This window comes from Parus major, chromosome 5, assembly GCF_001522545.3.
Source record: "Parus major isolate Abel chromosome 5, Parus_major1.1, whole genome shotgun sequence".
Lineage (NCBI taxonomy): Eukaryota > Metazoa > Chordata > Aves > Passeriformes > Paridae > Parus > Parus major.
Genome location: NC_031774.1, coordinates 50,309,703 through 50,330,503, shown reverse-complemented (window position 1 = coordinate 50,330,503; position 20,801 = coordinate 50,309,703). Strand labels below are relative to the sequence as shown.

The following is a 20,801-nucleotide window of genomic DNA, read 5'->3' as shown; positions in this document are numbered from 1 at the left end:
CTGGGATGGGGGAAGATCCACAAGACCTGTTTACAGTGACACCTCAGCGGGTTTGGTGTAAAACTGGTGCTTCAGTGGAAACACAGTGCTCACAATTTCTGTGCAAAAGCACAGACTCTGAGTAGGTTCCCACAGCACTTCCACAATCACCAAGAGGAATGCTGAAACCTACCTGATATTCTAAGCGTTTGTTTTTTGTCTCAAGGCCACCAACTTTGTTGCTAAAAGAAATGATCTGTACAACAAGCTGCAGTCCATATAGCAAAGTATACTCAATATCAGCACAGCAAATGTGGTACCTTCTTTCTGTTGGCTGGCCTTCAGCTAGCTTATTTATCAAAGTAAATAGTTCTGTCATCATTAGAGTAGCTAAAGGTCAAGATAATACAAATCTGAAAATAAAGCAGTCAAGCGCTGAAAACCAGAAGCTGAAAACCCAGCTTGGGCTGTGTGTAGTGAAGTACATAATATATGTCCTGTCAGTAAACAAAAATTGGTCCAAATTTATGTCTGTGTTTACAGTAGTCACCCAGTCAGTTCTGTACCTGTTGCTGTTTGTACTTGCTGTGAGTTCTTCCTCAGGTTGTCACCCACACTCTGTGTGTAGATGTTTTTCCCAGTAAAGGGTTCTGAACAGGATGGATTGTTAAGCCCTTACCTTCCTGAAACAAGCTGCCTAGAGATACAATTTGCCTCTCTGGTAGCATTTGTTCAGTCTGCATGAGAACCTGCTCATGTGGTGCTGAATCCCTGAGGCTTAGAGTTCTCAGCCCCTTGCACTGGCTTTTGCAGTTATTCCCACTCATATTTACAATTCCTCTGTAATTCCTCTCCCTTGGAATCAGCTGTATTTCAGTTACACCCACAGGAGGAGACATTTTTAGTTATCTGAGTGCATGAGTGTACCGGGAAAGATGAGCTATTTAATATTCAAACCTTGGGCTGACCATGGATGCTATCAGTGCTGCCTAACAATAAATGGTTGTTTAGTCTGTTTTGTAGGCATTCTTCCACTGTCTCAGTTCAGAGAATGTGATGCCTGAGAACAAGGTTGGCTGAGAATAACATGGCATAAAGGAGTGTGATTCCAAACATCCAGGCAGAGCAGGGATGAATCACCTCCCAGTTAAACACATCCCTTGTAGAAGGAGGTGAGGGTAATAGACTCTTAAGAGGAATCCCAAACCTCAAGAACATAATTAAATCTTCTGTTTTAAGGACTTTATGACTTATTATAATAATAATTGTTATTAATATATTATAAATTAATATTTATATTAATATTATATAAAATATAATAATTTGTATAATTATATTAAATATTATTATTTATATGTAAATTAATAAAATATAAATTATATATAAATTATAAATAATTATAATAAGGATTTATAATTTGGTGCTGACACCCAAAGCTGTCAGGGTGGTAGGTTGCTGAGGCCACAAGCCTTTTGGAAAGAATCCAGTTCAGTGTTGGGTCTTTCATTTCACTCCCCTTAAGATGACACAGTGTGCACCAGCCTGGCCTCTTCACCCTGCTCTTGGATCACCTGCAAGAGCTGGGTAGACCCTTGGAAGAATTCAGGGGCTTGTTAGATATGATAGCATGGCTGTGAATGTGTTTAAAAGGCAAGCTGAAAGCTTAGACTTCGGAAGCTGTGGAGCTTTTCAGTGGTGTCTATCTGGGGTAGAAGAGGTTCCCTTTATTCTTGTCTAGGAGCATCTGCATTCTTTAAACCTGTTGTTCTTTCTGTATGCCCAAGGCAGCTGACAGATCCTGTCTGCAGTCAGTGTATTAAAACCATGCTATCAACTGGTGAGAGTGACTGCTGACCAGAAGGGTCCTAAATATGAGAACTCCTTTTAAAATACAGTATTCCCCTTTCCCTCCAATAAATGCATTTTAGCAGAATCTGAGAGGTTGGATCCAGAATGCTTCAAGTGTCATCATCTAGGGATTAAACCAGAAGCATATATGTGGCCCCTGAGGCAGGATGAGCAAACTAACATTTCTGGCTTTAGGGATTTTCCTTCTGAAGCGATAGCATGGGCATCGGTTTTTCAATAGACTTTTTCTTAAAAAAAAAAAAAAGTAGGAAAAAATAATGAAAAAGAAGTGGTAGGAAGATGAGAAAGAAAAGTCTGAAATTCTTTCAAAATGCACCTCTGGCAAAATACATTTGGCTGCTCCTAACAGCACCATTTAAAGGGAGAAGAGTGTGCACTTTTAAAAGCTGGAAATCTTGATTATGGTCTACGAGTTTGCAACTCGAGCTTGCCTAACCCCGCCAGCGCACAGATTTGATGGCAGCCTTTCCTTCACGAAGCAGAGAGGCTTTGCATCTATTCCTACCCTCGCTCCAGGATGAGAACAGATTGCCTCCAAAGCTGTGCCAAGCTGGGAGAGCCGCTGCTCCATGGCCTGCGGAGAGGGTCAGGGAGAAAAGCACGGGCCTGTCGGGAAGCGCGCCTGGCGTCCCAGCGAGAGCCTTAGCGCAGTCATGTAAACACACCGTGTCTGCCACTCATTAAAGAGCAGCGGGGAAAAGACATTCCTGCTTCAGCTGCTGCCAAGGGGATATAATTGGAGAGTGCTTTGGGGAAATTACTGCTGGGAAGGGGAAGTTGCAGCCTGAAGCACAAGTATGTGAGTCACTCGGTGAATGCAGTGCAGGCACTACATGGGAAGAGCACACGCTGCAGAGTGTTAAATCTTACACAAATTCCCCCCAGCTCTTCCTTTGGTTGTGAGGAGCATTTTCTGTGCCAGTAAAAGAAAAAAATTACTTGATTTACCAAAACCCCTGATCGGACAAACAACTTACTGGAACATAAAAATTTGCAAATGTTTCAAGGGCCTAGGCAGCAGCTACAGTCTAAATCCCTTAACGAGATAAAAGGGAGGTTATATATGAAGCCAAGGCTCCTTGATGAGTTTGTAATCCTGTAAGAATAAAACAAAGCCATAAATCATCAGCTTTGGACTGAAATGTCCATGCTTTCTATGCTGTCCATCAATTCAACAGCTGTTTGTGGATGTTGTCTTACAAAAAAAAACCAAACAAAACCAAACAAACAAGTACACTTTGGACAGAGTGGAACAAGCTATTTTTTGTTTATATAATGATCTGTAAATCTCAGTACACCTTCATATGTTACAAACACTACCATATTCACAGGAAAGGCACGAATGCAGTTTAAACCCAGTCCTTTGAAAAGCACTTTTACCCCCTCCTTTCTCACACTTTCCCTCACACAGTGGATCAGGCCTTTGTACTTGTGCTGCTCCGATTCATCTGTTTGCATGCGTGACTTGATGACATCCATGGGAGTAGCTAATCCCCAGGCCAGGACTCCAGCAAAACCACCAGAAAGCAGCACAACAAGGAAACCTGCAGGAGAGAGTGAAGTCAGAAGGGCACTTCACTTGCATCTTGTTCAGCTACAGCCAGATTTGACAACAAACTTTGGTAACTTCCATGTTTTTCGGGAGTTATTTTGTGCAGCTCTTGCAGTTGTGTGTTTCCAGTGATCTCAGGGAATTTTTGCACATGTAACACTTCAAACACCATGTGAATTAGATGTGGTACAGCCTGAGAGCACTCACACCCTCTTCAGATGGATCTAATCTTTATAATTATCGAGGAGATGCTCTTCTGCTAAATCTTACCTATCCAATCTTTTCTCAAAGTGGAGAGTTGCTTTTTGGAGCCAGATCACAACTACAAACCTGAACAGTCTTTACCTTCTCCACCTGGACTTCATATTCAAGTTCTGGACTGACCCTTGTCTGAGCTCCATGAGGGAACTGGAGCTCATGAACTTTGTCCATGTTTAATTTCTAGTTATCCTGTTTTCACATTAACAGGATTTCATATCCACATTCGAGGCACCAGAGTGTGCAGTAAAACCCCTCCTGCAGGAGGAGGAGGAGCTGCTTAGGGACGTGGGGCCAGTGTGCATGCACTGGGCCTGGGGCCAAAACCAGCACACACAGAGCAATCCCTCATGAGGATCTGGGTGAGGTTTTCTGGGTACTGGGAGATGTTTGCCCAGAGCCTGGTTTCCCTCTTAGTGTGGGACTAAATAAGCCATTTTTTCAGGTAATGCCAGATGCTTTCCAATACCTACCTGGTTTATTTCTCCCATCTGGTGTGAGCCACTCGCACAGTGCAGAATAGGAAAGGAAATATATTGCAGAAGCAGAGCAATCCCTGCAGAGTAATGCAGAACAGCCCTTGTAGAGACCCCCAAAACCTTCCTCCTTGATGATAACCTTCAGACAGTGCAGAGACCCTCGGTACTTTGGCTTGGGAGCAGGCTGATGTGTGATGGAAGGGTGTGGGTTCCTCTGGGTCTGCATCCGAACTTTAGCCACTTCACTAGGGTTTGTCAACACAACCTGCAACACCAGAGAGTGGCATTTCAACCCTCACAGTTAAACAGTGTTTTGATCTCCCTCCTGTAAATTCTTGTCTCCCAGCTTTTCAGGCAATAATATTGTCTGCGAGTTCCAGCAAGCTCCAGCCTCCTCCCCTCTGCCCGTGCTGTTCCACCCAGCAGCAGCAGGACACGTGTGTGAGCTGCACTGGGCAGAGAGGAAGGCAAGGCAGAAATCAACACAGGATATTAAATACCTGTAACTACTTGCTAAACTAGATGGGCGTGGAAAGGGGGATGTCCTCAGCCATAGAGAAGCATACATCAGGGGCTCTTATTTGTATCTGTATTTGAACCAAGACCATACAGACCATAAAAAGTTAGTCCATGCTGAGTCTAGGAAACACTTAGAAACCTGGCCATCTGCACTGCTCTGTAAGAGGACTGTGACCAGGCACACATTTCTGCCCAGCACGGGATGAGCTCCACCACATTCACAGAGCCTGTGGATGCTAACCCTCATCTGCTTGTAGCAAACTGCTCCTGGACCCAGCCTCCCCTCCCTGCCGAGGGTCCTGCACATTTGCCAGGCAGCATCACCTGCCAGGGGTGCCCTGTTGAGTGTGAGGTCCTGGCCAGGCAGGGCTGTGCTCTGCCCATTCCTGCAGCCATGCCTGCGCAGCTGCTGGGAAAGCACCGACCTGTGCTTTAACTCAGCTATGTCTTTCTTGCATAAACACACCATCGCAGCCACTTGGGGACTTTGCTGCCTATGCTGTTTTTTCTTCCTTGTTCTGCATTTGCTGCCAAGGTCTGTGTCATTTTAATGGCATGTTCTTAAGCGTTCCGCCGCTCCAAACCAAATCCAGCACGAGCTGCCCAGCAGGACTCGGCCACGCCACGGAGCCAGCCAGTGAAAGGGCAGTGTGGGCAGAGCATGACCTCCCCTGCAAAAACAAACCCACCAGACTTGTCACAGGCTCCCCTGTGGCCTCCCGGACCAAAAAAACATTCCCTGCTTTTCCAGCCGCCTCTGTTTGTGAGCAAGATCTCTTGTAGTGCGTACCCTGTGGGCTGTTTACCTACCCGGGCAGCGCCGGCAGCAGCTCCAGCAAGTGAAACATCCAGCTTGGATGGCTTGGCATCTGCAGCCCCATATTGCAGCTTGCAGATGGCACCGAGGAAGTTTTTGTACGTGCCAAAGGAAACAGAGGAAACCACAGACACAGCGAGGACTGACGCAGTCACACCTTTGTAAAATCCCCGGACCTCGTGGGAGACAGAGGAGAAAGGTGGCTTTAAGGGTGGAGGGCATGGGAAAGCATCTGCTCCAAAGCACTAGCTGTACACTGCTGAGTCAAAACTTACTCCCACCCTACAGCTCAGCAGCAAAGCTAAATTTCACCCTGACCCCTCTCCCAACAGATGCTTGTATGTAACTGGTGCCCATCCTCCCCAAACTGGCAGAGGCAGCTCTGCTTCTCTGAAACACAGCATCTGCAACTGGTATCAGCAATTCTGAGGAGAGGCACCTACCTTTTCTGTCCTGTATGTTTCCTGAACACAGTGCCAAAATCCTCTGTAGTGGTTCTCAGTCTGAATTCTCACCTAGAAATACAGGGACAACTTTAAAAAGCAGATATCAGATTGAAAAGAAATAAAACAGCAAATGCCATAGCAGCAAAACAGATAATTAACCATAAAATAACTTCACCAAACAATTTATTTTTATTTTTTTTTGTTAGAGGCAAACACAACCAAATACAGTGAGATATGGAGATGTAATGCAGATAAAGTGTTATCATGGGACTTCTCTTCTGAAAAGGAGGGGGAAAACAAAAGGGCCTCTGTTTTATTTCCATAGTCAAGAAATAAAGCCCAGTAGGTACCTTTACTGTGTCCAGTGGATAACCCACAGCTGTGCTTAGACCACCTGAAACAGAGAATATGTTGGAGATGGTTAACAGCACGTGTCACAAGAGACCATTTCACCCAGCACAGAAGGAACAGCAGCACTGGGGAATAGCAGAAAATAGCTCCAGAGCCCAGCCGTGCCTGGCACCAGACTCCTCGAGCTCCACTAATGACATTTGAGCCAAGACTGACAGAAAAAAATGCAGATTTCTCTGAGTGACCAGGGCTCTCTCAGAGGAGGAAACAGAGTATGGGAAATTTATCAGGGAGGAACAAGAAGATGGAGCAAGACGAGACAGGGAGAGACCCTGAGAGCGCTGCGCCACGAAGGATAAAGGGAGAATACTGGGCTGTATTTGTTTCCCCTCTCAGCTTAGGCACTAAAGCATCTTTGGACTATGACCAAGCATCCTCACGTGAGGTGCAAAGCATCCCCACTCACATGGTCCGGAGCAGTTTTGGTTTCAGGGCTCGGTGGGATTTGGGGCAGGGAGGGATTAGCGCCGGCAGTGTCCAGAGGCGCAGAGCCCGCCCAGCACAGCCCGCTGACCATCGCTCCTGCCTGGGCATGTCCAGCCCCCAGGCACTGTCAATCCTCTAGCAACACCCACACTCACTCCTAGAGCCCTAAAATAGCTGCTGGATATGCACTAATCCTCTGAGACAAAACTACTGCCTTAATGGCAAGCAAGGAGGGCTAAAGAGCTCCAACCAGGATTTCTCTCTCTTGCAATAATAAATAGATCTCACCTCTAAGCTTTAGCAGGCAATAAAGGTGCTGACCAGCAAACTTCCTCCCAGTACATCACCTGCCAAGTCACCTGAGAGAAAATCAGGCTGGAGAACAATGGAGCTGTATCCACATGAGTTATTTAGACAGAGATCGAGTTCACAGAAATGCTGGATGTGCCCATCAGGCATTCAGAGATACAGGGCACATCTGGTAGCTCACCTGTTGAAAACTGCCACCACTGAGCTCTTCTTTAAAAAAGAGAAATTAAAACCCAAGCTACTTAAAAATGTGTTAGTTGGTGTGGGCATGTTCACCCATGATTACATGGCTGCTTGAGAGCTCTGGAAGGCTCTCCCATGTTCTGGAGAAAAGCAGCAGCTGCTCTTGTGAGTCACTGGGAGACAGCCCCACAGTGCATTACTCAGAGGAAAACAACCAACAGCATCTTTCGTGCAGAAAATTGAGGTTTGTTCTTCAAAAACATCCATCAAATCTGACACCAGATAAACAGCAATGAAGGGGGAAAAAGGACCTAGATGAAGAGAGACAATGATGGAAGAGAGAGGGCAAGGGGGAATACACAGGTAATAATATGGCTTGAAGAAGCAATGGCTTTGGTCCAAGCAGAGAGTGACAATGCACAGTCATCTGGGGACCTGTGCTGCCCCAGGTTCCTGGCCATCAGCCAGAGTAAACACGGACACTGCCAGCCAGGGAGGAGCAGCACACAAGTCAGTGCCAGGGTGACAGTGCTGACCTCACAGCTGCAGTCCCCTGGCCCAAGCACCCCATCTCAGCTGGGCTTTGACAAACCTCACCATTTTCAACACATCTAGATGTGTATAGCAGACAGCCCCTGGCCCAAGCACCCCATCTCAGCTGGGCTTTGACAAACCTCACCATTTTCAGCATTCCTGAACCTCAGGGGCGTGGGCTGGGCTTAGAACCATGGGCAGGGGCTGACCAGGTGCTGGCCACACAGGGGCACCAGGCACAGCCAAGTCCTGACTCACTGCACTGGATGAGGAAGGGAGGAGCTTTGGCTCATGCAGATCATACACCAAGGATGACTTGGGTCAGTGTTTGACCAGAACTGACCTCCCTTCTGGAGAAATCACCCTGTTCACATGTTAAGACACAAAGCTCTCAACCAGCTTGGTTCCAGCAAGGACCAAACATCTCCACTTGGGCGGAGACCATAAAAGTAAATTTTTCACTGCTCCCAACAAAGATGTAAATCTCCCAAACTTCCAAATAACCCAACCTGCCATGAACTGTGCTACCTAGGGGCACAAAGCACTCCAAGCAGTGGTCAGAGCTGAGGAGTTCAAGAGCCAAGTCTATCAAAGGCTGAGGAATGAGGGCTCTGCACACTGTCACACGATATAAATAGCCTGGGACTAAGATAGCATGACCCACACATGCCCTGTTTGCGCAGCAAAATCAAAGAAGGCCAGCAATGAACAGTGGGCATACAGGGGACAGTTCCTGTGGGACTCCTGCTGAGTAACACTGCATCAGCTGTGACAAAAATAAACAGCAAAACCAAGGGAATTACTTTTTTTTTATTTTAGTGAGATATTTTTTATGCCTCCTTTATCTGAGATATTCCCAGGTATTAAGCAGAGGTTGCAGCATCCCCTACACACACAGAGTGCACAAAATGGATCTCTCACACTCTCTACACAAGTCAGGTCACTCTGACCAAGCAACTTAAATAAGGAGAGATTCTGGCAGGGTGGCAATCACCAGGGAGCAAGTGGCAGCTGCACAGAGCCCACCAGGCTGCAACAGCTCTGAGCTGTTGGCAAACCCCTGGCTGAGACACCCAGGGAGAAGCAGGGATCAATGTCCATGCACTGCACAGGTAGACAGCATCTTTCAAAACCTTTTGTTTTGTGCAGAGTTGGAAACATCAGTGGCCCTAAGCAAGCTGAGGTTCATTCAGTAACATGACCCCAGCAGGATCTGCTTTAGCTGTGAGGAGACAGCATGTTCCTTCTGCAGGGGGATTATTTTATCTGCCCTTGGACTGCATGTAACCTCCCAGCTGTGGAAAAGCCCAGGCATGCTGCAGACCCTGCTGCTCTGCCACCTCCAGGTAAAGTTCGGCTTCACTTCCCCAAGTCTTTACTCCTGACATAAGAGTCAGGTCATCCTGCAATCCTCAACAGCCCCAGTCATCAGTCCCTGCCATGGCCCAGGCTGCTGCTGTAGCAGGGCTAGAAAGTGTGCATGGGATCACAGGAAAATTCAAGTCAGAAGGGACCTTAGGAGGTCTCTAGTCCAACCTCCTGCTCAATTTTACAGGACAGGAAGTACTGCTTCCTAAAACACCAGCCACAGTTGTTGGTTATAGAAAGTCTCCACAGTCACTAAGCATGTTCCTCTCATGTTTTTTCTATCTGGAGCCTTAGCAGATCACTGTTTCTTGGTCTGAAGATGCTGAGTTTATCTCATTGCCACGGAACCCGTTGCCCAGAGGTGATGCACAGTATTTGTGCAGCTGCCTGAGGCAGCCAGAGGCTGGAATTCAAATGGGCATGATGTCTGCTGGTTTTCAGAAGTGCTTAAGCCATGCTTTCTCCAAGACACTCTGAAAATAGATCTAGGTCACAAGAATGTCATTTAGAAAACAGAAACTCATATTTTTTATGTTGCTTCATGCTCTTCAGCTGGGTTCATAGACTCCTTAGGAATATGAAAACTGCTTCAGCTCTAGCAAACATTAACCCCAAAATAAGGTCAGCACCAAAACCATCCCAGAACCCCAGGAGCTGTTTCATCTGAGGGGAAGGATGGTGGCCCTGAAGCCCTGCCCAGGAGACACAGGCCTCCTCCCATGTGTCTATGGGCAAGCTCCCACCTCTGTCAGCCAGTGAGAACTTGCTCTCTGACACATTGAGGTCAGTAAAGTGCCTCACAACAAGCAGAAATTTTTCTGGTCCCAGCTGGATCTCCACAGCCTGCATCCCCTGAGGCTGAGCCTGTGTTCAGGGCACACAGGGAGATTCTTGCTGCATGGCAGGGCAGGACATGATGCTGGAGCCTGGACAGGGGTCACAGCACAAACCTGGCTTTGCGTGGGAGCCAGGGCAGAAAGCCAAGGTGAATGGCCATGTTCAAACTCTGTTTTCAGCTCTCCATGTTCCCTTGCAAAAGACGTTTGTCCTTAAATGTCCTACTTCACACTGTGGTAAAAAAGCAAAGGTGTCCAAGCAACAAATGCATTTATCTCTGCCCCACCATGAACATGAAGTCTGAGAGGAGGTTTGGTAAATCCTTCTGGGATGGACATCCCATTGCCAGCCCTAGGAGAGGGTTTCCCTCTCCACAGGGTGCTCTGAAGCTATCATGGTGGGGCTGGTTATATCCTCCTCTCCCATGAAGGGCCTCCCAACACCCCAAGGATAGGCACAACAGGCTCCTCCAGGGCTGGATGCTGCTGGATGTCAAACCTTGCCCCACTTGCACATATTGGGTGATGAGAAATTAATAGGCAGGGTAAGACTCAGCGTGGTCCTTCCCAGGACAAACACATCTACAGCAGGACCACAGGCTGTTCCTGGTGAGGGAAAATGCCAAATTTCAGTGAGTGACAAAGTGAGACCTGTCATGCAGGCTTGGGCTGGATGTCTCAGCCACCTGGTAGGTTCATCTGGCCTTTCTGTCAGTGGTGACCCAAAGGCCTTTCTCGTGGTACTTACTGGTATGTGTTACCTTGTATGCTCCAGTAAATCTAATGAGATTTCAGCAAAGAACTGAGACCGATGGGTACATTTTGCCGTTTAAAACAAATATGGGTTTGAGCAGTACATGCTCTAAAAATGTCTAGGATTTAATCACACTTCTCTCCTGTTACTTTTTTTGTACACAGCTAACCTACTTTCTCCCAGATCAAAGCCTGCTGCGTAGTTCGCCTGCGCTGAGATCGCCATCACAACTGCAAATACATCTTAACCTGAGAGAATGCAAAGGTCGTTCATCCAGGCATTCTGAATGCAATAAGAACACTGTGTTTCCTCCCCTCCTGTCTCTCAAATCCCATCCTCAGCCCCCCAGAGCCACCATCCCAGCAGCCAGCTGGGACCCCCAGATGCCAGGCACGTGAGGGTTCCGCAGTCAGGGCTATACAAGCCGGTTTGTATCTGCACAAAACCTATTACACTCTGTCTCTTCCTATTAGAGTTCTACCCTGTCCCACTGCAATTAGACTCGAGGAGCTGCAGGCAATGACCTCAGCTGACCAAGCTGCAGCACTGCCTGTCCAGCAGCTCTGTGAACCTGCTCTGATGACATTTCCCACTTCATAAGGAAGAACACACTTTTAACAAGCAGCCTGCATGGAAAGACTCTCAGCTCTGCTATTGAGACCTGTTCTCTAGCTGAAGAAGGAAACAAACACAGCTATCTGCTTTTGTCAACAAGCGCTAATTCACGTATTTACCTCCGATGGCCCCAGCAATGAAATCCATCCAGAGTGCGGCTGCTGCCTTAATCACCCTGATGAGCGTGAGGGAGGCAGAAGGGATGAGGACACGGTCCGGTCTTCCCCGAGCCCTGCCGGTCCTCCGGAGACACTGATTTGTAGCGTGAATCACCTTCCTACAGTCTGCTCTTGCCTCTGGGGATTGTGAGCCTTGTGGGTACTTGATGAATTTGTACACTGGTGGCAGAGCAGGGAAGCCTGGAACTCTTCCAGGAACACAGTGAATAAGTAATCCCGTGAAGCCCTGAAATGCTGCGCCAGAGCTGCTGTTCCCAGTGCCCTTTTGCCTGGACAGTGCTGAGGGGTGGTGACTCTCAGGGTAAGGCTGGCTGTGAAGGGGCCATCCCCTGCTGTACTTACGAGCCCCAGAGGACAGCTTTGCACACTTGTTTGCCAGAGGAGACGCTGCATTTGTGGCTTTTTGCAGGATTTCTCCTTCCCCTGCCCCAGCCCACCTTTTCTCCTCCTGATGGACCACACACCCTTTCTGTTAATGAAAATTCCTTCTGCCTTTACCAAGCCATTTTTTCTTGACTTTCCTAATGCACTGACCCTCAACTTCTACACAGATCCCCATGGATTATTACCTGCTCATTACGTATACAAATTGTGAACCCCAGAATTAATCCAGCCACATCCAGAGCATTTGCTTCTATTTCAGACAGCAGCAGCACAGCTTTCCCTGCTCCTGGAGCAGCTCTTCATCATTTCTTGCTCAGATTCCTCGCCCCCTTTCCAATGTCAGCTCCTTGCAGAGAGACCGGCTGCTCAAGGGGAACCAAGAGTTCAAGGAAATGTCACATTGCCTGGTTTTGCACAACAGTCCCGTTACCAAAGGGTGCCTCAGCTGCATGTGGGAGGTTAAGCTCTGCCCAGAGAGACCCTGCAAACTGAAGTCCTGATGCAGTGAAGGGCTTGCCAAGCCGTGACCTGATTTGTACCCCTCTTGTAGAGGTTTTCTCGGGTCAGAGCCAAGGTACATTGGCAGCAAAGGGAAAAGAAAACTTCATGGCTGCTGCCCCCTGGGTTGGCTTTACAGGGAAGCTGAGGATTTCAGTACCCAGTGTCATTTCCTGCACATTTTCCAAGAACCTACTTCTCACTGAAGCACGCATTTTGGGGCTGCTGTGCCAGTGCCATATAGCACAGCTCTGTGTGAGAGCACAGACTTTCCAGAAATCGAAAATAAAAGTATTTTTATTAACTTGCTTCCTATGATTTTTATACATCCTTCCCTGAATGCTGTCTGTTCTGAAGAGAACAGACTATTCCAGTTTAACATCATGCAAGGACAGCAAAAACTTAAAAGGAGAAGTAAAACATTATCTAGAGAGGTAGCAATGTAGCTGCAAAACCACACTGGGTTATTTAGTAGCCCTTCCGTGTAATACCTGGTGCCTGTACCGGAGTTATTAATGGTTCAACAGTCTGTGCATGCCAAGTGCAGGGAAATCTGTTGTTTCCTCTTCTCCCATCATCTGATTCTGCTGCTGTCCTTGCAGGACCCCTCCAGCAGCTATGGGACCAGTGACACACAGGGACAAGGACATGGTCCCCTGTGGGAGGGCAGCCTGGAACCACATGGTGGGGGAACTTTTCTACACATTGCAGTGACTGGTGCCATATCAGCAAAAAAATAGAAGCTGGCTGGCATTTTGCACTGGCTGACTAAAGCATCAGGGCTAATTAGTATTTTCCATGAAATATCAAAAGACCAAGCAAAATTCCTACCTTCTTAGCTGAGCTGAACAGCTCAAAGGGAATTTTCCTCATGAAATCTTCTGAGATTGTAAAAAAAAAACCCAACCAACCGAACCCCCTTCCTTTTGTGAAATAAAATTAATCCTTTGTTTATTTTTTTAACCTTCACTGATGCCAGTGCTTCTAGCAAAATATTACTTGCTTTATATAGCAGGAATCTGACTCCATAACCTTTTGATAATGGTTTTGGTCACTTCAATAGGGCATACCAGGAGAGGTCAGGTTTTCCATTTGACCAGGATTGCTTTGCAAACAGAGGTCATTCAGAAGGCGTCCATATGAAAGAAGAATATTTTGGAGCTTGAACTGTTTCACCTTGCCCCACAAAGGTATCACTTCAGCAGGTGTGACAGCCAGCTCTGGAGGAATGCACACACAGAGCTACTTTGGGGACGTCTGCCTCAGCCAGGGCTTAGCAAGGTAACATGAGCCTCAAGCAAACACAGTCACCACTACAGTACTCTCTGCTCCTGGTGTGCAGTCAGGACTTAGGGGAAAATAAGATCCCCTGCCATGCTCAGCCTGGCCACCACATGATGGCAGCAAGGCAGGAGCCTCCTGGGAGAGGAGCCCCACACAAGGGTTCAGGTGTTCACATGAGAGCAGGTGCTGAGGAGGGTGTGATCCTGCATGAAGGAAACCCCATCTGAGAAATGAAGCCTGTGTTGCTGCTGGCACGCTCCAAACAGCACAGGCCAATTCCCTGATGAAGAGAGGGACCCTCAAGGCAGCAATTCAACTTCCCTTACCAGGAGTCCTCCCAGAGACTGAGCCCTTGACATCTTACTCTTCTTCATTCCTTGCTGAAGGAGCTTCCTCCTCCATCCTCTCTTCCCTAGATTTGAGAGATATACCAGCCTCATTAATTTACCAGAACCAGGTCCCCCAGTGCTACAGGCCAATTTCACATAGTCCAGAAAATGCATCCCGAAGAAATCTTGAGTTATCAGGCATTTCTCCAAGAGGAAATACAAATATTCCTGTCCCACTTTGACACACTGTCCAAGGACGGCAGATCCAGAGGTCACTGCTAGTCTAGCTGGCAAATAAACACCATGGTCCATATCTATGCAGGGAGGAGAGAAAGTGCCTGGTCCCAACCTAGGTGATCTTCTCAAAGCAGGCCCTAGGAAATAACACACAGAACATGTTTTGAGCCTCTACAAGGGATAGCATTCCATGAGCAATAACTCACAAGTTCTTTCCTCCAGTAGCAAACTGTTCAAGATCGATTTGCTCGAAATTATTTGCTCACCAATTTCACAGGTGATTTTGAGAAAGCAGGGCATGGAAGGTGCTGTCAGATAAAATGACAGAGCTGACAATATGAAGCAATCTGCAGGAAATCAAGAAACTGAGTGACAAAAAGTGAGGAAGGCCCCAATTTTGCCCAGTGTGTGATGGATGAAACACTCCATTTGCTTCACAGGAGGAGGCAGAGAGAACTGCTCCATGGCAGTGGCAGAGGGTCTAGAGGACTGGTACAAGTGATGGAGCAAAAGGAAAGGTGGGAAGGGAGCCTTTAGGTAGACAATCAGTGTTAAATAGCATCATGTAGGTGAGACTCCTTTCACCATCTTCTTCCACAGCTCACTCACAGGATATTACCAACTCCATCCATGCTGCAAAGCCTGTCCTCCTTCAACTCTGCCACCACCTGCCAGCTCATCCAGCCAGATTTGCTGAGAAAATGTTCCTTCCCATTTCCTGCCATAACGTGCTGCATTTTCTGTCCCACCTGCGCTGTGCAGTACTGCACTCACATGCACATCCATTAATTCCTGTCCAATTTATTTTGGAAAAATCCTTGACTGGAGAGGCTGTTCAAACAGCGTTACCCCGCTACGTCACCGGGCTGTTTGCACATTGCGGAACAGGAAAGAGTGACAGCAGCAGTGCTGAGCTGGCAGAGCCTGGCACTTGGCTTGTGTGGTGGGGGTGGAATGGGGGGTGGAACCTCCTCCTCCAGCTGTGTAATGGATTTTCAAATCAAAGTGGCTCATTGTCCTTTCTCTCAGGTACGAGAGAAAAACCAATCATTCCGAGGACTCAAGAACCCACAGCAGGAATCTCACAGCCAAACAAACAGAAGCAGTAAGGAAACCACTCTGAGCATTGGCAGCTGCATCAGGTATAAATATGTGATTTCACCTCTGGAAAGCTGAAACAAGGTTGCTGTGTTTCTTCATACATTCCCAAGGGGAGGGAAGAGTACATTTCCAAGAAGACTGAAGATGATTGCAGTAATTTAAGAAGTCACAGACTTTCTGGCTTTGGGCAAGTCATTCAGTCTCCCTATGCTTAATCTTCTCATCAGCATAACGGGTGTGTCCACTGCCATGAAGGCACTGCAAGAATCCAGACACTCCTCAGAGAGCCACAAGTCTCTGTTCAGAAGTAAATAATAGGAAAAGGTGGAAGTAACGATATTAGCACCCATCCTACACAAACATCCCTGTGAAATTACATATATATATTGAAAATGTAAAGTGTTACATATCTCTTTCTCCAAAAGCATAGAATCACACAATCATAGAATGTTTTGGGTTGCAATGGACTTTAAAGATCACCTAGTTCCAACCCTCCTGCTGTGGACAAGGACACCTTACACTAGACCAGGCTGAGCAGGGCTCCATCCAGCCTGGCCTTGAACACTTCCAGGGATGGGGCAGCCACAGCTTCTCTGGGCAACCTGTGCCAGTGTCTCATCACTCTCACAGCAAAGAACTTCATCCTGATATCTAACCTAAACCTACTCTCTTTCAGTTGGAATCCATTCCCCTGTGACCTGCTGCCATGTCCTTGTAAAAAGTCCCTCTCCCTCCTTCTGCAGGCTCCCTTCAGCTACTGGAAGGCCGAGGTTACATCACCCTGAGCTGCCCAGGAGGAAAGAGGAAGTTTGACAGTGCACCACTGCAGCAAGCTCTCAGAAAGGATTTGATGCCAGCCTCCCTTTCTAGCAGTGCAGAAGAACTCCTTGCTGTGTTGGAGGGAGGGGATGTCAGGACTGTACTGACTTTCTGACTGCTTTTTGAGCCACTTTCCAACCTCTTGCACTTTAATGGACAGAAGATGTAGTCAGTGCCTTGGCAGCAGGCTTGGAGAGCCAGGAGCAGAGGGAGGCACTCACCTTCCTGGCCTGCTCTTCCCAACCACCAAGCAATAAAGCACTCTTTATTTCATGATGATGTTAATGTGCAAACCTCTACCTTTTCAGCAGAGGCACCTCAGGTGTTAGACAGTAAACACAGCTGTTGTAGTGGGGACAGTGACAAGCCCCAAATCTATTTATTGATGATGCTGGTGCACTATCAGTGCTCTCTCCAGAGTCTGTGTCCCTGAATCTTTTACTGCAATATTCCCAAACTGTGTCTCCTTGAGATCTCTGCTTTACACCAGTGGAAAATCTATGAGATTCTACATAATTGACTAGCCAATGGTCTTTTTCCTTTATAACTAGCTGATTTTGTATGATTTAACAACTTCAGGTACTTGGAAATTAGGAAGAAAACTCAGCTCTAGAACTATAAAGCATTATTGTCTGGGACTTTGAGATCAGCTGCTAAAGTCACATGGGGAAGAGTTACTTAACTGAAAAACCTGGCACCAATGAGTTCAGAAAAGAGAATTTTTCTAAATGCCAGCATTATTATGAGCTTATGTTGAGAGGGGATATATACAAAGGAATTTTATCTTGCAGAAATAGAAAACAACTGAAACTACAATGAATTAACTAAAGTCTTCAAGGAAAAGCAAAGTATCTCCCTTAAAAATACTGTTATAAAGCAAGTTTAATGCTGGAGAAGAACCCCATGCTGTTGGGGGGTGGGGTAAAGAGCCTCTGATACCCATCCTAACTTGATCAATAGTAATTCAGGGATCTCTGCCATAAACCTTTGCAAGCAGTGTGCACTGTCCTAGTGCAGATATAGACCCATTTCAGCAGCAACTGTTCAGTCCTATGCCTCCAACATTAACCTGACTTTTTCCATTGGCCCAGCCTGGAGAAAAATTAAACTCTGAGCCAGAAGTTTCCGTAGCTTTTTCAGAAGCACTCTCAACCTCCCCAAGGAATACTCAGACACCAGTACTAACAGTACCAGGCTCTGAGTATCTGAGGAAGTGCACACACTCACTTAGCACCTGCCATGTGTTCAGGAGCCAGGGGAGTGTCCACATCCCAGAGTTCATGGGAAGTTTCTCTAGAGGAGCCATGGCTGTCCTGCTAAGCCTGTTCTTTCAGTTTACAGGAAATGGGTGTCTTTACTAGAAGGCTGTGGCAACAACAAACATTCTACGTGACAGCTGGCAGACCACAAATGACCCAGCAGAAAGTTGCCTTGAGGACAGGCCAACAAATTAAAAAATTGTCCAGACATAAACCTTAGTGGCTGTGTGCCTACTCTGTTAAATAGCCTAGCATTTAGCTTTAGCTGGACACTGGTCTCCCAGTCATTGCCTTTGCATGTGAATACAACTTGTGCCAGGAGATTTCAAATGCATGATGTTGAAAGTATATTTTTATATCTTCTGGCAGGGAAAAGCCATTAGCCTCGCAGAAAGGTTCCTGTGAGAACAGGGTATCTTGAAAACAAAGCCATGAGGCAGGAAAAGGAGGTTCTCATAGTTCTGCCTCCTGTTCCCCTAGGCCAAATCAGTATTTACAGTTTCCTTATCTATAAAATAAGCATAATTGCACCTTTTTACCTCACAGAAACAGCCTGGGGCTTAGGTTGTCTTATTGTCTGCAAATTCAAACTGGAAAAATGCTATAAAGATTCCAGTTACTGAGCTTTTGTCTTCCTCTTCTGTATGTTTTCCCAACAGTTTTTGCTCACTGTCACCAGCCACCAGTGTATTTGCTGAGGGAAAGATGGGTAAAGCTGCTGGGCTGATGGTCATTAGCTCAGATCACTGGACTCAGTGCCCACTCTCTTACCTCAGTGGCTCCTCGTGGTCCCTGGCATCTTCAAACTGTGATCCCAAATAGCATTTGGGTTCTATGGAGACCTGCTCTCAGTATCACTGGTTGCATGCACTTGCAAAGTGCATTCTTCTCCAAAGGCCAGCAGCTAAGAAACCTGCTCCACCTGCAGCAAATACAAGAGAACATAGTCCTTGTAATACTTCAAGAAATTTGTACTCAGGTCCTTGCCCAAATACACATTAAAAAAGTAATTATAATTTCTTAGCCATCATAGTATTATCACAGGCCAGAGACAAAGATGGGACCTGTGATAAGAGAAGACAAGACCCACCATGAGGTGTGTAGGTCTGCCCTCTCTGAGCCTTCTTGCTGACCAGAAAAATGACAGAAAAGACTCAGCAGTTCAGTTAACAAAACCCAAAGTATGATCTTTGAAAACAAAGACAGTGCCAAGGAAAAGACTTTGTGCTAATGCCTATAGGCAGCTTTTTCTGGTTTTCTGGTCTGTTAATTTCTCATCTGCTTCCAGGGAAGCACCCAGGGGTTTGCTGTGGTTTTGTATTTTGAACAAAACACAAGACAACTGACTATGAACAGGGATAGATTCTCCCTCAGAATGAACATAAAAGTTGTGCACTCTTTAGTGTGCAGGTTATGCTTCTTTCTCATGTCCAACACACCAGTAACCCAAAATAATCCACATATGTGTGTAGCAGAGGCTGAGACAAACAGCAGAAGGTGCATGTCAGAACTTGGCCACTTCTGCTCATATTGGAGAGGGGCAGGTGTTTCAGAAGGTGTGTGCTCCTAGTAATAAAAATGTTTCCATTTAACCAGGATAAAGCATGGAAAGTTGGAGCTAGACCAAACTTTCCAGGGCACCTTACAACTTGGAGCATACTACACCACTCCTGTCCCCCAGCACCTCTGCCTCTGCTTCTCACAAGCTCAGCATTTCAGATATTAGCCAAGGCAGCTGTTCATCTGCCTTGACATGATTTCCCTGGGAACAGAAGAGGCCTTACATGCTGGGACCCTGACCAGGACATTTTGGGGCATCACAAAGCCTCTACCCATCAGGAGATCTGCAAGCAGGGCAGCTCTGTTTCAGCAGCACTCAGCTCTGGTACAACTGCATCAGTTTCATTTCATGCTTTGAAACTCCAGTCTAATCAAGGGATTTTATCAGGTTGGGAAGTTTCAACACTTGATATACAGTACCTTTGAAGCCAGTGGGATAATGATATCAGAGAATACCCTAAAGCCATCCAAGGCCATAAAGTTAATGGATAATTAAGGCATCTAGTCCCCTGAGAATAATGCCTCAGCTGCTCTGTCTTCAAGTACAGCTGCATCCAGAGGATCTGGAGTATCCCACTGACCTGGCTCATAACACTGAGTGGGATAATGCAAACAGCAAGCAGGGCAGCAAACACAAAAGTGTTTAGGAAAACAAAGAAAATGGACCTGAATCCACACAAAGGTACCCAATGAATTCATCTGGAGAAAGCTATTTTTCAGACAAAGGGGTGCTTCTATACAGCAGTTCAGTGCCTGCTTGTTTCCTATGTACATTGTGTCCCAATGTTCCTCTCATTTCACCATCTGGATTCACGTATCACTGCTTTAGCTGCCAGCCATTCTGTAAAGCACTTGATGATAATCAAGCCTGGTTGTGCTGGGCTCCAATTTCTGGGAAATGCAAGGTGTTCCTTGAAAGCAGTTCACTGCTGTAAATACAATGTTCACATTGCACATGGTCTGATTGTCACCCATGTTCACATAACATGGGGCACACAGAGAGAGCTGCTGCCCAAAGAGACTTTGAAGAGTGATTTTGGGAAACAAAGAAGGCACTAGGAAGAAGCTCAAAATCCAGCTACAGCTCAAAACAGAAACTGATACATTTTTCTGGGTAACATGATGAGAGCTGAAGTTGTGATGGTGCAGCAGTTAACCTTAGAAGTTAGGGAAGGGTCTGAAGGCTGTATGAAAGAGAATTCCCATGTAGGGTAGTCCCAGAGGTGGCCAAGCCTCAGCAAAGCTCTGGGAAGCAAAGGGAAGGCTCCCCCACCCACCACCCTCCAGTTTGTAGTGGGACTCTTCTACTGGGACATGGCCAAATGTTGATGCCAAATTCACAAGCAAACAGAGTTTTGAAACACCTGAGGCAATAATATATATTTTATTGCATGCCATTGCCACCAGAATTTCTACAAGTTTATCACAACTCCACATTTTTGTTCCTTTCCTACTTCATTCTACCCTGCTGCTCTTCTGCTTCATGTTATACTTACCTGCAGTGTTTATTCTGTCACACTGCTTGCTCTCTTCCTTTTTCTGTTCCATTCCCTAGTCTCCTGATCCCCTTGTGCAGCTTTCAGTTTGGTGTCACCTGCTCACAGATTTCCCCCATGTGCCATCAAGGACAGCAGACAGCCAGCAGAGTCACTTCTTGCCAGGGGAATGAGGAAAAATTTCCTCTCTCTCTCACCCCTCCAGCATCCTCTGCAAAGCTTCTTCCACCTACAAGACAAAGGGAGAAAGGTAAGAGGTTCTTTGAAGAGTTAGGATAAGTTCTAACCTTTACTCTCAGA

The 20,801-nt window shown here is 46.6% G+C and overlaps 1 protein-coding gene across 5 annotated transcripts; it reads right to left on the bottom strand.

Annotated features, from left to right (window-relative positions):
- Nucleotides 1-3,085: 3,085 nt before the first annotated feature.
- SLC25A47 (solute carrier family 25 member 47) lies at nucleotides 3,086-18,237 on the bottom strand. 5 transcript variants are annotated; one of them, XM_033515092.1, is made up of 6 exons: nucleotides 18,217-18,237; nucleotides 6,270-6,313; nucleotides 5,917-5,988; nucleotides 5,467-5,649; nucleotides 4,132-4,402; nucleotides 3,086-3,392 (listed from the first exon to the last, which is right to left on the bottom strand). In XM_033515092.1, the coding sequence occupies exons 5-6, from the start codon at nucleotides 4,361-4,363 to the stop codon at nucleotides 3,106-3,108; spliced, it is 519 nt and encodes a 172-aa protein (XP_033370983.1). In that variant the 5' UTR covers nucleotides 4,364-4,402; nucleotides 5,467-5,649; nucleotides 5,917-5,988; nucleotides 6,270-6,313; nucleotides 18,217-18,237; the 3' UTR covers nucleotides 3,086-3,105. The 5 variants fall into 5 exon arrangements, with proteins under 5 accessions (XP_033370983.1, XP_015487733.1, XP_033370982.1 ...); XM_015632247.2 differs by lacking the exon at nucleotides 18,217-18,237 and adding an exon at nucleotides 11,475-11,827; XM_033515091.1 differs by lacking the exons at nucleotides 5,467-5,649; nucleotides 5,917-5,988; nucleotides 6,270-6,313; nucleotides 18,217-18,237 and adding an exon at nucleotides 5,123-5,454.
- Nucleotides 18,238-20,801: the final 2,564 nt, after the last annotated feature.